Here is a 15,544-nt window from a genome sequence, read left to right on the forward strand (position 1 = left end):
AGCCGTGGTGGTAGTGGTTCTTTGAAATCCTCCTGCTAGCGATTACTGCATCCTTTTTCCTGCTAAACCAGGTCAGTTGCCTCTCAAGGACCCATCAGGCATCCGAATCATGGCTCCACCTAGCTTCTTGGAACTTGAGCGTCAATCCTTGTGGAAGTGTGGTTACCCAGTAAAGATAATCAACACCCTTCTGTGTTGATTTTCATAAACAGAACTTATGAAACCTTCTGGAAAACTACTTGAGTAGAGTCGGAGAAAAAATGTGCTCCACAAGAAGAAGGGGGGATCAAGGAGCTGCTATACTTCTTGCAAACCAGCTTTCAGTTAGGACTCAAGCCTAATACATTGTGGCAGTGGGCCTTGGCCCCATTATTGCTTCTGTTGAAACTGGAACCCAGACCCTTGGGTTCACATCCTCACCCCCCCCCCCAAAAAAATAAAAAACCCAATCTATAATCAGCCCACTAGTCCATAGGCTTCCTTCTTAGCATTGGAATTAATTTTAGCTGTATTACTATATTAAACCTGGAGGCTTTCAAACCTGCATAGGACTTTCTGATGAATCCTGCACACCTGATCCACAGGGTAGGATCCGGTCTGTGGTATAGCACCCATCCTTTGAATTGAACAGCACAGTAGTTTTTAAGAGTAAAAGTATACAGGTTTTGTTAAATACAAACGCTCTCTCAAAAAATGTAGAGGGGATGTATGTGTATTTTCTTACAATATTTAGAGTGGCAAATGCTGTCAGTAGTAGCTCCCTTTTCTGAATTTCCAGATGTGATCCCACCCTTTTTTCTCTAACATGCTGTACCCAAATTGTCAAACTTGGTCATGGTGCTTCCTCTGGTTGCTATTCCAACTTTGTTCCTGCCTATTCCAATCTAACCATTCCAACTCCATCCTAAGTTTTCCCCATTTTTTCAGCAACCTCACGGAAGTCCCCTCAATTCCACATCACTTTGTATCTCATTTTCCTGCTGTACTGTCCTAAGTTTCCTTTTTGTAACTTCACAATCTCTATAAGGATTCTACCTTTAACCCCTATTATTGACAAAATGTATTATAGTAAGTTCTTATAACCTATGATCTGCCTTATATCTATATTCTTAAATTCTATGTAACCTCTACAGTAATTATTTTATAGTTAATATCTGTTTATATGTGTGTATAAATTTATATACGGGCCAAATACCACTCTTGATTATAAAGACTTACTCATATTCCACAAGGAAAGCGTGGTCCACGTAACTGACTTGGCCTTCACATCATAAGTTAATACAGTTTTCCACAGATCATAGGAACTGATCCTTTCCTTCCTTTGCCTTTAAGTTTAACCATCTCCTGAAGTGTACATGGCACAACCTAGATCTCCATATGGCACTAAAGATCTATATATTCAAAGGGTTAAATCCTTCAGACAGCCGCCAACATGTTACTTGTTTCTTTCCATCAAACACTACTTGGTAAGAAGGTCTCTGGTTTCCCCCAGGTAGCATATCATCAGGTGGGTAGTAGCGCTGCCTAGTGTCCAAAGCCAAGACTGGCTGCTCCATCCGACTTGACCCCATTCCATTCTTGCCTTTGTCCTAGGTTGCATCCTTTAGCCTTAGCTCTCTGTGAGTTCGTTCCTTGTTTTTGTTACCTCTTCTTTAGTATTTGTCGTTTCTTTTCAGCTTGTGGGCTTTTTTAAATGTTTTTTTTTTAAGTTATATGCTTTTTGGGGGTGGTTCTCTCCGGGTTGGGTCCCTAGTGGGGCCGGTGGGTACCTCCATCCCAACCTTTCCTTCCTGTTCCTGCCTGTTCCTCAGACCTCCCCTCCCCCAATTGTTGCTGGCCCTGGCCCTGCGCTGGCATCCTTGCCTCTTTCGGAGCTTGCGGCAGCAACTCCGATCGCTCCTGGCCTTGGGCCTTTCTCCCTCTTGGAGCTGTGGCACTTTGCCTGGCCTACTCCCCCCAGAGCCCATGACTGTGGCCCCGATCGCCCCTGGCCCAGTGCTCTCCCTTTCCTCAGAGCAGCTCTCTCTCAGCCTCCTCTTTGGAGCCCGCAACTGCAACTCCAATCACTCCTGCCCTTGAGCTCCTTCCTCCTTTGGATGTCGTGGCAGCTCACCTGGCCTCCCCTTTGGAGCCTGCGACTGCAGCTCCGCTCAGTGGCTCGCGGCAGCTCGCCTGGCCTCCCCTTGAGCCCGTGACTGCGGCTCCACTTGTTCCTTGCCTTGCGCCTTTCCCTTCCTTGGAGCTTGTGGCTGTGGCTCCCGTCCTTCCCAGAGTGCAGGCGACAGCCCCTCTTTCTTGCCATCTGCCTCAGTCTCTGGCTCGGAGCACGTGGCAGCTTGCTCTGCTCAGCAGCCCCTTCCACTGTTTTAGGGCCAGTGATAGTTCCGGTTCTCCCTTTTTTGCCCACCATTTTTACATCTCCTTCAGCATAGGCCGTTTTAGAGCCGCCATTTTGTTTACTGTTTTCCCGCCTTTTCCTCCTCCGTCCATTTTGGCGGTCATTTTCCCCGCTGTTTTTCTTCTCCTGTGTCACCAGTGCCTGTCTGTTACTGGTCTCCTCCTGATCCCTCCCCTCCCCTCCGTGCACAGGGAATAAGCAGGAGACAGTGAAGAAAGAGGAAGAAGTTTGAGGGAATTCCCATTATATTGATTCTATATATCTGTCTGTCTGCCTGTTTCATCCATCCATCCACCCATCCAATCCAATCTCATCCATCCATCCATCCATTCCATCCATCCAATCCACCTACCTACCTACCTAAATGAAAGGAAGAAAAAGGAGTAAATGTAGTATATATATTGTATTCATATATAAAAATACATATTCACTAGACCCTGACTTCATGACTTTTTTGAAAGTTCCTTCAGTATAGATGGGCCTATTTCTGCATAGTTCATCCAGAATGGAATGGGGTCAAGCTGGATGGAACAGCTGAAGTCTTGACTCTTGCATTCCTGCCTTTGGACACTAGGCGGCACTACTACCCACCTGATGGTATGATACCTTACAGCTAGATGGTACAGATGGTATGATACAATACAGGGGAACAGCTGTAGCACTAGGGGGACTGGAGAAGACCTGCCCTGGGAGTGAGTCTCTGAGCATCTGGGTGCTCGCTGCTCGCTCCTCTGGGTTGCTGTCTCTCGAGACAGCTGAAGTCCCTGGTAAGTGCTGCAAGGACTGGGACCCCCTGCCTGGCCTTTGCTCCAGAGAGAGGCTGCAGTTAATCTTGCAGCCTCTTGCACCAGCTGCTGGCTGGGTGAGGAGGCATAAAAGCCCAGCTGCCCTTGGGGAGCCCCTAAGGGAGTCCTGAGGATGAGGGCGCCACCCCTTCTATTTCCTTCCCCCCCTTTTCTTTTTAAACCAATCTAGAGGAGGTTAGTGGTGGGGAGGGCGGCGTGTGGCACAGGTGTAGTTCCTGCACAGGGCAAGAGCCTGTGCAGTGAACTGAATGATAGGAGAAAGTTGCCAGATATCTTCAAAGTGGGAGTCTGTAATTGGCAGAAGGCTAGCCCTCCCTGGGTGTGAGACGTGGGGGAGTAGATGTGCTGTGTGTGAAAAATATTGACTGGGTCTGACTGCTCCCAATTCTCTCAGAAGCATACTGGGATAACTGGTTCAGGTAGGTTTTGTTGGTGGGCTCTTGTTGGGATCATATCAGGTGTCTAGGAGGAGTCTTAGTATGGAGGAACATTGGTGATGCCACCCCAATTTCAGTGATCATGAGTAGAGGAAACTAATGCCATGGGGAGGTGGTGAACTACCATAGAAGACAAGGGCAAGGTTATCTGTGCCTTGTTCCTACTCCTTTCATGGATGGGTTCCTTGTTGCTCATCTGCTGTGCCCACTAGCCTGTGTGTGTTGTTGTTTAATGCCAGATCGGCACACCCTCGTCTTGTTTTTTGCTCTAGATGGAGGAACGTGTGGTCTGGAGATGGGTGGTGGTGGATGTCACTGTCAGGATCCCACCTGTGGTCCCCACTTTGTCACGGTCCCACCTCAGGGTCTTGGTCTCCAAACGGTTCTCTCATTGGCTCTAATAAAGATCTCTCAAGATCCCACTGCTAGGCAGCACCAGCAGACATTCTCTGTAAACAATATTGCTTTGAGACTGTGCCTTCTCCTCCTGGCTTATTGCTATGTTGTGTCTGGGTGCACTTAGAGCCCCCCCCCCCGGTATCTTCGTGCCTATAAAGATTACAGCCCTGGGTTGTTTTGGATACCTGATGATGTTACACCATCTCTTCACCGCTGCCACTATTGATACTGTTTTCCAACCTTGGTATATGCCCTGCCCACCCTTCTGGTCTGTGTAAACCCAGCCAAGGATCAGGAGTTTTGGTAAACCAAGAACTATTTATTTATATACACAGGGAATAACAAGATTACTTAAAGGTTTGGTCAACAAGCGTGTGGTTTCATAAGATGTGTTACTCTTTCTATTTCTTAGTCATTAAATGACTTACCTCACTACCCGCCTAATCTAATCCATCCAACAACCCTCTCCAAAACCAACCAACCCTCCAAAACCCTCAGAACCAACTGACCCCCTCTCAACTGTCATCCTCTCATTTATACCTTCAGACACTCAAACACTCAGCCAATCATCATACAACACTCATCAACATTTCAACCTGTGTACTCCCCCCCCCACAGTCTACTTACCACATATACTCTAATAAACCTGCACTTACCATATTTACAGTATTATATATACAGGGACATCACAGTCACCCCATTGTCGTGGTCAGACCACTTCCTAGTGAAGTTTAGACTTATGGCTCTGATCCTTCCCTGCAGGGGTGGTGGACAGATTAAGATGGTCTGCCCCCAGAGCCTAATGGAATCCACAGGATTCCTGAATGTCCTGGGGGAGTTCCCAGTAGGTGAACCTGTTTAAGCCCTTGTCACGTTGTGGAACAGTGAGGTGCATCAGGCGCTTGACACGGTTGCCCCCGAGCATTGTGGAGCCCAGCTTGCACCTTGGTACACCAGTGAGCCAAGGGCAATGGAACAGGCTGGACTGAAAGACGTGCTGTGAGGCTGATCATAACTGTGCTTACTGTGTGGTGGTGAGGGAGCCGAAGAAGGCCCACTTCTCTGCCTCCATTGCATCCTCAAGTAGATGTCTAGTGGAGCTTTTGTGTATTGTTAGGGGTCTGTTGACTTCAACTCCAGGAAATGGAGTTTTAGACTCTTCGGAGGCCCACTGTAAATTGTTTGCAAGGCACTTTAGGGGTAAGGTTGCTTGCCTCCGTAACAGTGTTGATGCCCCATCCACATCTACTGTAGTCCCGAGTGAGGTGTCCAGTGTGACGTCTGCTGTGACTTCTTGGGAACGGTTTCAGTTGATGACGTAGACAAGGTGTTTGCGATGATGTGGCCAGCAACTTGTCCTCTCGACCCTTGCTCTTCTTGGCTTATTAAAGCTTGCCGAGAGGGGTTGATGGAGTGAATCCAGGGTGTGGTCAATGCATCATTGCAGGAGGCAGTGGTTTCAGCTGCCCTGAAAGAGGTGGTGATCCGACCACTCCTGAAAAAGCCCACCCTGGCCCCATTGGTTTGTGACAACTACCACCCACTCGCAAATACCCCCTTCTTGGGGAAGGTGATTGAGAGGGTTGTGGCGCAGCAATTGCAAGTACTCTTAGATGAAACAGATTATCTTGACCAATTCCAGTCTGGGTTCAGTTCTGGTTATGGGACTGAATCGGCCTTGGTCACCCTGATGGATGACCTTTATTCGGAGAAGGATGGGGGGGAGTGTGACCCTGTTATTTTTACTTGATCTCTTGGTGGCTTTTGATACCATTGGCCATGGTATCCTTCTGGGCTGCCTTGGTGAGATGGGTACTGGAGACACTGTTTTACAGTGGTTCCTAATCCTATCTCCAAGGTCATTTTCAGAGAATAGCATTGCGTGATTGTCTTTCAGCCTCCTGGCAGTTGTGCTGTAGTGTGCCACAGGGTACCATCTTGTCCCCCATGCTGTTCAGCATCTATATGAAGCCCTTGGGAGTGGTCATCAGGAGATTTGGGGCAAGGTGTCAGCAGTACCCCACTCTATTTCTCTGTAACATCTGAATCGGGAGAGGCTGTGCAAGCCCTGGACCAGTGCCTGGACTCAGTGGTGGGCTGGATGAGGGCCCAGTAACTGAGTGTGAACCCTAGGAAGGTGGAGATGCTGGGGGTTGGTGGTTCCCAAGTTCAGATTGGTCAGTTGCCTGCTTTGGATGGGTTCTTACTCCCTTTAAAAGAGCAGGTCCAGAGTCTGGGGGTGCTCCTGGAATCATCTTTGTTGCTAGAGGCCCAGGTGACCTCAGTGGCTAGGAGTGCCTTTTACCAGCTGTGGCCGTTTCTGGACCATGATAGCCTGACCACTGTTGTCCATGTTATGTTATGTTATGTTATGTTTATTTCAAGGCCGCTTTTCGGCCAAAAAGGCCCCCAAGGCAGCTCACACACAAATAGAAAAAGATAAATACAAATCAAAACAACACAATCTACAAGAATTCAAACCAACAAAATTATAACATTTCTAAAAAGCAACAAGAACTAAAAACAAAAGGCAGTCATCATCTTGGTAAAGGACAGTCCCCATAAAAATGTCACTAAGAGGAGGGGGCAAAACAGCACTACAGCTCAGTCTGGAGCTCCTCCTGATAAGATCCAAGCAGAGGGGTGGGGCAAGGCAGGTGGAAAAGCTTGCCTCTTGATGGTCCCAGCACAGTCTCACCCCTGCAGCAATCCATGCATGCACTGGTAACCTCTGGGCTAGATTACTATAATGTTCTCTATGTTGGGCTGCCCTTAATATTGGTCCGGAAGCTGCTGGTGGTGCAAAATGAGGCAGCGAGGCTGCTCACTGGGGCAGGGTATTGCCAACATGTCACCCCACTGCTGAAAGTATTGCATTGGCTACATATTAGCTACCAGGCTAAGTTCAAGGTTCTGGTTTTGGTGTACAAAGCCCTATAGAGCTTGGGACCAGGATACCTGAAAGACCGTCTTATCTCCTATATACCCAGTCGATCACTGCGCTCTGCAGTTGAGGGCCTCCTGCAGATACCATCTTATCAGGAGGTCCGTTTTGTACAGCATAGGAAGTGGGCCTTTACTGTTGTGGCACCTACCCTGTGGAATTCCCTCCCCTTAAATATTAGACAGGTGCCATCTCTGTTGTTTTTCAGCTCCTGTTGAAGACCTTCCTCTTTCAACAAGCCTTTTATGTTGAGACCTACCCCTGTCTGTGTCTGTGTTGGAATTGCTTTTTAATATGTTCTTAAACCTTTTTAAAAAAATGTTTTTTAATCTTTTTCAGAAGATGTTTTGAAAAGCTTTTAAAAATGTTTTTAAAGATGTTTTGTTTTAATGTATTTTAAAGTCTGTTTTTATGAAGTTTTAAAGTGTTTTTAATGCTTTTGTTTGCCGCCCTGGGTTCCTGCTGGGAGGAAGGTGGGATATAAATCAAATAATAAATAAATAAATAAAAATAATACCTTGGGGAATCACCCTTCAGGTGAGACCAATGGTCTGTTTTATAGTGGCAAGGTAGATAAGTTTGTATGAGGCTTAGGCCTACTGTTACAAATTTTGCATGTTCTACCAGCAGCCACGTCTTCTGCTTTCTCTGCTAATACTTCTATCACAGACATCTGCCAGGTGGCCACACATTGTTCAATAAGTACTTTTACCGGGTACTACTGAATAGACATGCATATCCTGATTGAAGTGGCCTTCAGGAAGAGGTTGCTGTAACTGGCACATTCATTTTAAGTACACACTGTTTCCACCAAGGAGTACATACAGTTTGCATACCCCTTGAGTGAATGCCTCCCAGAACAAACAGGAAACAGAACTTTGGTTAATCTTCTTTGGTGTGTGGTGGCATCCACTACCACACCCTAGATAATATCATTGGTGACTGCCTACATTCTCAAATCTCACTAGCACAGTTATGCCCACACAGACTTTTTGGTCCAGGTTGATGCTCCCTCCTCTGGTTTTCCTTTCTTCTTTCCCTACTGCCTTTTCCTGTATGGATACAGTACAGTTGGGAGCCTTCTTTTATTTATTTATTTTATTTATTTAATTACATTTCTAGACCGCCCTATAGCAGAAAGCTCTCAGGGCGGTGTACAACAAATAAAATCACAATTAAAATATGAGCAAGTGTGGAAAATATATATATATATATAGTACAATTATAAAACATTAATAAAATTGCCATTGAGATTTATAAATTAAGATCATATTAAATTTAGAATGTTAAATTTAAAATATTTAAAAATTTACAAAATTTAAAAAGCCTGGGCGAAAAGGTAAGTTTTTACCTGGCGCCGAAAAGATAACAGAGAAGGCGCCAGGCGTATCTCGTCTGGGAGGGCATTCCATAGTTCGGGGGCCACCACCGAGAAGGCCCTAGATCTAGTTGTTGATCTCCGGGCCTCTTTATGGGTTGGGACCCGGAGAAGGGCCTTCGACGTCGAGCGTAGTGAACGGGTAGGTACATAGCGAGAGAGGTGCTCCATCAGGTATTGCGGTCCGATGCCGTTTAGGGCTTTATAGGTAAGAACCAGCACTTTGAATCTGGCCCGGAAACATATCGGTAGCCAGTGCAGCTGCACCAGGACAGGTGTTATATGGTCAAATTTCTTTGTCCCAGTGAGAACTCTGGCCGCAGCATTTTGCACTAGCTGAAGTTTCCGAACCGTCTTCATAGGTAGCCCCACGTAGAGTGCATTACAGTAGTCCAATCTAGAGGTTACCATAGCATGGATAACTGAGGCAAGATGCTCCTTGCTCAGATAGGGTCGTAGTTGGGCTACCAGCCGAAGCTGGTAGAATGCATTCCGTGCCACCGAGGCTACCTGAGCCTCAAGTGACAGGAGCGGATCTAATAAAACCCCCAAACTACGTACCTGTTCCTTTAGGGGGAGTGTAACCCCATCTAGGACAGGTCGAACGTCAACCATCTGGGCAGAGGGTCCTCCCACCAACAGCATCTCAGTCTTGTTAGGATTGAGTTTCAGTTTATTAGCTCTCATCCAGCCCATTATCGCGGCCAGGCAGCGGTCTAGTACATCAACAGCCTCACCTGACGAAGATGAAAAGGAGTAGTAGAGCTGCGTATCATCAGCATATTGCTGGAAACGCACTCCAAAACTCCTGATGACCTCACCCAGCGGCTTCATATAGATATTAAAAAGCATGGGGGACAGAACTGAACCCTGCGGGACCCCATATTGGAGTACCCAGGGACTCGAGTAATGTTCCCCCAGCATCACCTTCTGGAGACGATTCCCGAGATAGGAGCAGAGCCACCGCCAAGCAGTGCCTCCCACTCCTAAATCCGTAAGTCGCTCCAGAAGGATACCATGGTCGATGGTATCAAACGCCGCTGAGAGATCAAGGAGAACCAACAGAGTTACACTCCCTCTGTCTTTCTCCCAACAGAGGTCATCATACAGGGCGACCAAGGCCGTTTCTGTACCAAATCCCGGCCGAAAGCCTGATTGAAATGGGTCTAGATAATCAGTTTCATCCAAGAGAGCCTGGAGTTGGCGAGCGACCACACGCTCTAGAACCTTGCCCAGGAATGGGACATTTGCTACTGGCCTATAGTTGTCCAAATTATCAGGGTCCAAGGAGGATTTTTTTAGGAGCGGTCTCACCACCGCCTGTTTCAGGCAGGGTGGGACCACTCCCTCTCGTAAAGAGGCATTAATCACCTCCTTGGCCCAGCCGGCTGTTCCATTCCTGCTAGCTTTTATTAGCCACGAGGGGCAAGGATCCAGAGCAGAAGTGGTCGCCCGCACCTGTCCAAGCACCTTGTCCACATCCTCGAGCTGTACCAACTGAAACTCATCCAATAAAACAGGACAAGACTGTGCTCTGGACACCTAATTAGGATCAACTGCTACAATAATGGAGTCAAGGTCCCGGTGGAAACCCTGTTGCAAGCTTGGCCGCAGTACTGAACTGGAGGGAGGTGTCAACAGGGGGAGAGAATAAATAATCAAGTCACATGTCCCTGCCTTGGGAGAAGGAATTGACACAACCCATGAGTGAATGCCTTTATGTGACCATGGAGGAACCATCATGGTGAGTAATCAAGTGGTGTTTCCAGATGGTGAGGATTTGAAAAACCGTTGGTTGTTAAAATGCACCCGTATGCATATAATTCATTATGTCATATTTGAGTGTATCAGAGTGAGCAAGAAATGGAACACAGCAGGACTAGACAAAAGGCATAGAGGATCATGTGGAAGTGTCCTTTCCTCTTCCTAGATCAGTTTCTATCTTTTTTAAAAAGTGTGAATACTCATGCCTCTATGGCTAGGTGGTTTTGGAATGGGTTGGTGAGCATACACTTATTATTTATAAATATTTGTTGTTACTGCATAGAGAGAGGGAGGTCATGCACAGTAAGCTCATGCCTACAGTGTTCCAAATGGTGATTTAATCTATATGGAATGATTAAATGTTCCTTTAAAATTCTGGAGCATGCCACTTTCAACCATGTATTCGCTGTACCTACAAAAGAAAAAAATGCAAATATAGATTTTCAGTAAACATTGGCATTAATATTTTTGTGTTATGACAGGTGGTGACTCAGTGCCTGTCTACTATACCTTCACGAAGCCAGTGCATAGATATTGTACAAAGTGGCATTCATAAATATCTGGTAGGTGGTAATTCTGAATATATCCCATGTTCACTCTATTTGATTATCATTTGTGATAGAAACTAGCCAATAAAAACAATTTGGCATGTGCTTGCTTGTGATAGTAAGGTTCATTTCTGACCTAGCAGATAGAATCACTATTCATGTCTTGATCTACGAAACAGTGTAAAACAGCAGTTTTCTAGATCACAAGTTGTTCCAGAAACATCTCATTACTATCATGAAAGTCTTAATACTTATATTTATAAAATTTTATATCCTACGTTTCTTTCAAGATGGCTAATAGCAAACTGTCACAAAAATAGAACAAATCAGGACAGGCAACAGTTGCCCCCTCCTCCACCCCATAACCAGCAACAAGGGTTTTTATCTAGTTGTCAAGACATCATTAGAAACCAGCAGCCGCAAGACGTGAGAAGTTACGGCATCGGGGAAGGGCGGGGGCTTCCTTTGCTAGAGCAGCAATTTGGCCATTTTAGGACTTTAAAACAAATAGTTAACTAGTGAAGATAGAGCCTTACCAGAGTTGTAAAGCTAGCCCCAATGACAGTTGGGATTAATTGTAGCATTTGGACACTTTTTAAAGACAGCCCCACATCGAGTGTGTTGTTATAGCAGTCTAGTCTCAAAGTTACTGAGGCATAAATGACCATGGTCAGGTCCCTCTTCTGGAACAGGCACAGCTGCACGTCATCTGAAGCTGGTAGAGAAGCACTCCTAAGGTCAAACTACACAACACTAAATTTGTCTTTAATTATCTAGTTAGAATTCTCCTGCCCCCCCTTCAAAAACAACAACCTCAGAGCAACTATGGGGGGGGGGGGAGGGACTATGGCAGGTTAACCTTTTCCACCTGTATCATTTTCCTGCTGAAAATAATCCCAACTGGTATTAGTAGCTTTGGGAGGTGTTTTCCCCAAGGAAAGTGGCCCCAGGGGGAAAGGGTTAACACTTCTCCCGCACCCCTCCCCAGATACAGTAGCTGCTGCTTAGTTAAAAGAGGAGATTGCAAAGCATTCACATAATTCAATTTCTTATTCTCAGTCAATAATCCAGTCACATGTCTACATCATGAGAATCAGCCAAACCTAGATAAATACCTATATACAAATGGGCAACAATACATAAAATGTAAATGTACTGCCTTCAAGTTGATTCCGACTTATGGCTACCCTATGAATAGGGTTTTCATGAGGCTGAGAGGCAGTGACTGGCCCAGTGTCACCCTTCGTGGATATGTGGGGATTCGAACCCTGGTCTCCCAGGTCATAGTCCAACACCTTAGCCACTACACCACACTGGCTCTCATAACAATACATAAGCATCCCCTAAATAAAACATACCAAGCGCTCCCTCTTGTCTTTCACTGGGGTGGGGGGCAGAATCTATCTGCAATAATAGTCTCTCACCTTGGGGAGTATAGAAACCACGTTATCCAACTTTCTAACCTACTAGGCAATTACATTTCTCTCGTCTCTCACCTGGGGGAACAAAAAGTAACCAAATATCAGGCTTTCACCCTAAGAAGAGGTAGGAATTGGTACCTCCAAATTCATGTACAACCTGGCTATAGAACCTCACATATTTCTCTCTACAAAAGGAAGAAAGAAGGAAAAGTGTGTCCATGAAGATGGACATTAAGCCTGAAACCCTAATTTCTTCGTTATGCATATAGTAATGAACCTCACGCTCAAGGAATGGAACGTGGGTGGAGAACCCAAATGTGGCCATCTAGACCTCTCTGTCTATCCCTTGGAACAGGCAACACCTCCCCTTGCCATGCCACATTCCTCACTGGTCCAACTCTCAGCCCACATCTTTTTGCCTGGCTGAAATATGCCTTTGAATGTTTCTTGCTTGTGTGAGTGTGTAAAAACTAGCCCACTATATGAAAGTAATATTTTCATTAATTGCTCCACCCACTTTTGCCTCTGGCCCCACCCACCACTAGCATGTGGCCCTTCGGAGGTTGTTCAGGAAGGGACTGTGGCCCTTGTGTTAGCCAATCAGGTTATTGATGACCAATTATTGATTCTACCATTTTTTATAAATCTATGGTTGGAGTGCCCAGTTGTACTAAAAGAAATGCCCAGTTGGAGTGCCCAACTGTACTAAATGTTATACGGCAGCCAGTCACCACCAGCATTCCTTTTTTATAGACTTAACAGAAGAGAAAGGCAAAATGCCCTTGCAGTGCTTCGTTCACTTTTACGTTTGCCAATCAACTCATATACAGTGCATCACTTCAATACACACATCCTATTCTCATCTAGCAATTTAAGCAAATAGTTGATATACTATTCCAACACAACAGACACCTTACTAGACGGGTTGATCAGGCCAACTAGTAGGTAAGACTCTGCCAATTTCCTTGGGTGGGTCCCTTCTTTTCTATACCGTATAGCATGATAGAGGCTTGTGATCAACTCGTACCTCTCTGTTATCCACATACAATACTCACATTACGTCTTAGCCTTTATCTCTATTCCTCGTGATGATTAGCTTGTTTACTCAACATTGATACACTATTTTTACTATGCCATCTGCTACCACTCTATATGATTTAATATTCTTGCAACACACGTCACTTAACTTCCACTATTTAAGCTAATACCTACTTTATTTTTTCTTACTTAACCTATACGTCTATGGGCTACTACTTCTCCATTTCCCCTCTGTATTTAGCTTTTCTCATTTAAAGGTGTCAGTCATTACAGATATATGCCATAGCATCTCTTATCAGCTGGAATTCTATCCAATACCTTACTCTTTCATACAGCATAATCATGGGGTTCTTCCTCTTATCACACAGAGCCATACTTGGGCTGAAAAAGGTTCCTTACCTTTTTGCAATATGTGTGTGTATAATGTGCCTTCAAGTGGATTTCAACTTATAGCAACCCTGTGAATCAACAACCTCCAATAGCATTTGTTATAAACTGCAATATAGAACACTGCAACTCATCCTGCCCACGTAACAGTATTCTTCTGCCATGTTTTGACTCTGTGATTGAGCTTGAACATGCTGTACTAAGTAATAGGGAAATGTTTTACTTGATTATTGCTAAATAAATTGCCAGTTTATGAGATTAATGTAATCAATCCCAACAGCCAGAGGAGCAAGTGAAGTCATTTTTCAAATTGTTCTTAGGCACACAGATGAAAACACAGCTATGGCAGAAATGAAAGGCTGTGTGAAAGGTAATTAATTTGTTTTGTCTCCTAGGCAGGGTTGACAGTAATACCTGACAGTACTGCTGGATCTGTTTTGTGTGCCATTAGTAAGCTTTTGGATCAAGCATGCCCTCTTAATGAAAATCTCTCCAAGTTCCTAGCTGCTTTGTGTTACAGTCTCCTTTATCTCCTCTTAACAATAGAGAGAGAAGATACAGAACACCTACAGAAGCGGTAAGCTTTTTAATTTAGTACTTAACTTTTTAAATATTGGCATCTGTACAAGGCACTTTAGATATGAATATATGTGGAATTTGCTTGTTGTACTTGAGGAATAGTTCAGTTGTATACTGAAAGTAGTCACCCTAATATTTGGCTTTAGAATATTGTTCCATTAACTTTCCTGGCTCCCAAGTATAAGACAGACTTGGCCCAGCAGGGGTTCATATTTGGCCCATAAGGCCATTTTCCCCAAACATGCCCACCTACCTGTATGTGACAAAAGGTGTGGGCGAAGTAGAGACATGGCAGCATTGCACAGTTGGAAGCCTTAAAGTGTGCTTTCAATTGTGCACTGACAACGGAAAGCATGCTTCAGCTCTAGCACTCATCTAAGGATGGATGGTAGGGCCAAAGCCTGCCGTATCAGAAAGTAGGTTTGGGCTCTACTGTCCATCAGGATGATAGGTGGTAGAAGACCCAAAGTCTGCTAGGTAGCTGTGTATGCAAGCCCCTGCAGATGACTGAGAGATGGGCAACCCATCCACCTGTCAGGTTTGGTCCATGAGGCTAGATCCTGATAAAGGGTCTGGCCTGCAGAGCCAAAAAGGTTTAAGAGATTGGATTTTGAATATCAGTATTCTAAGACACTAGTGCTTTTAAATATCTTCTAACCCACTAGAATGTTATTCCTGAGAAGCTGTTCTAAATCAATGTGCCATTTTAAAATTGATTTTCAAGTAAACTAGAGATTAACCAGACAAGAATATTTATTTCTGCAGTTGGAATTTCTTTTAGTGGTCCCTTTTCTCCAACTGTAGAAAGCTTAATCTAATTTCAGACACTTGTTATACAGTAAGCTTGAAGTTGGTCAATGTTTGTGTGTGTGATAATCAGGCAGTCTTATTTGATAATCCATTATTTATTGCACAATGTTCATGATTGACTACATGGCAAAAAGCCCTTCTCCATTTTTAAATGTAGTTAAATATTAAGACGCAAGTTAAAAATACTTTATATACTAGAATTGGTAATGATCTTCTAGCCCAGCAATACAGGAATACCCCGCTATAAGGACCTTCAGTTTACGGACACTCGCAAGTACAGACATACTTACCGTAGCACCATTCCCCGGTTTATGTACGCTCACTTCGCAAGGACGGACACTTCACCTTTGGTTGTGGCCTGTTCTTTCGGTCGGGGGTGGAAAGAGAGGTGACCGTGAATCAGCTGGGAGGCGTGATTGCGATCAGCTGAGAGGTATGGCAGTGCAGCGGCAGGTGCTTTAGCGCAGGGCTTTGAGGCTCCGCGTGAAGGAGAGGTGGCACAGTGGTGGCGCAAGTGAAAAAAGGTGGTGCTTCACTTTAAGTACATTTTCGGTTTATGTACTCGCTCTGGACCCATTGCACACGTTATTGCGGGGTATTCCTGTAGTGTGCAAGTAAGGTATGTGTGCCAATTT

The 15,544-nt window shown here is 45.1% G+C and overlaps 1 protein-coding gene across 4 annotated transcripts in view; it reads left to right on the top strand.

Annotated features, from left to right (window-relative positions):
- Positions 1-15,544, top strand: part of TEX10 (testis expressed 10) — an 83,730-nt gene that overhangs the window by 66,851 nt on the left and 1,335 nt on the right. For 2 of the 4 annotated variants that reach the window (XM_061589722.1, XM_061589723.1), the window contains 2 exons: positions 10,609-10,689; positions 13,916-14,097. In XM_061589722.1, coding sequence (XP_061445706.1) covers positions 10,609-10,689; positions 13,916-14,097 — 263 coding nt within the window. The remainder of the gene's footprint in view (positions 1-10,608; positions 10,690-13,915; positions 14,098-15,544) is intronic. The other 2 variants (XM_061589725.1, XM_061589724.1) reach the window with 2 other exon arrangements.

Source organism: Rhineura floridana, chromosome 11 (assembly GCF_030035675.1).
Source record: "Rhineura floridana isolate rRhiFlo1 chromosome 11, rRhiFlo1.hap2, whole genome shotgun sequence".
Classification (NCBI taxonomy): domain Eukaryota; kingdom Metazoa; phylum Chordata; class Lepidosauria; order Squamata; family Rhineuridae; genus Rhineura; species Rhineura floridana.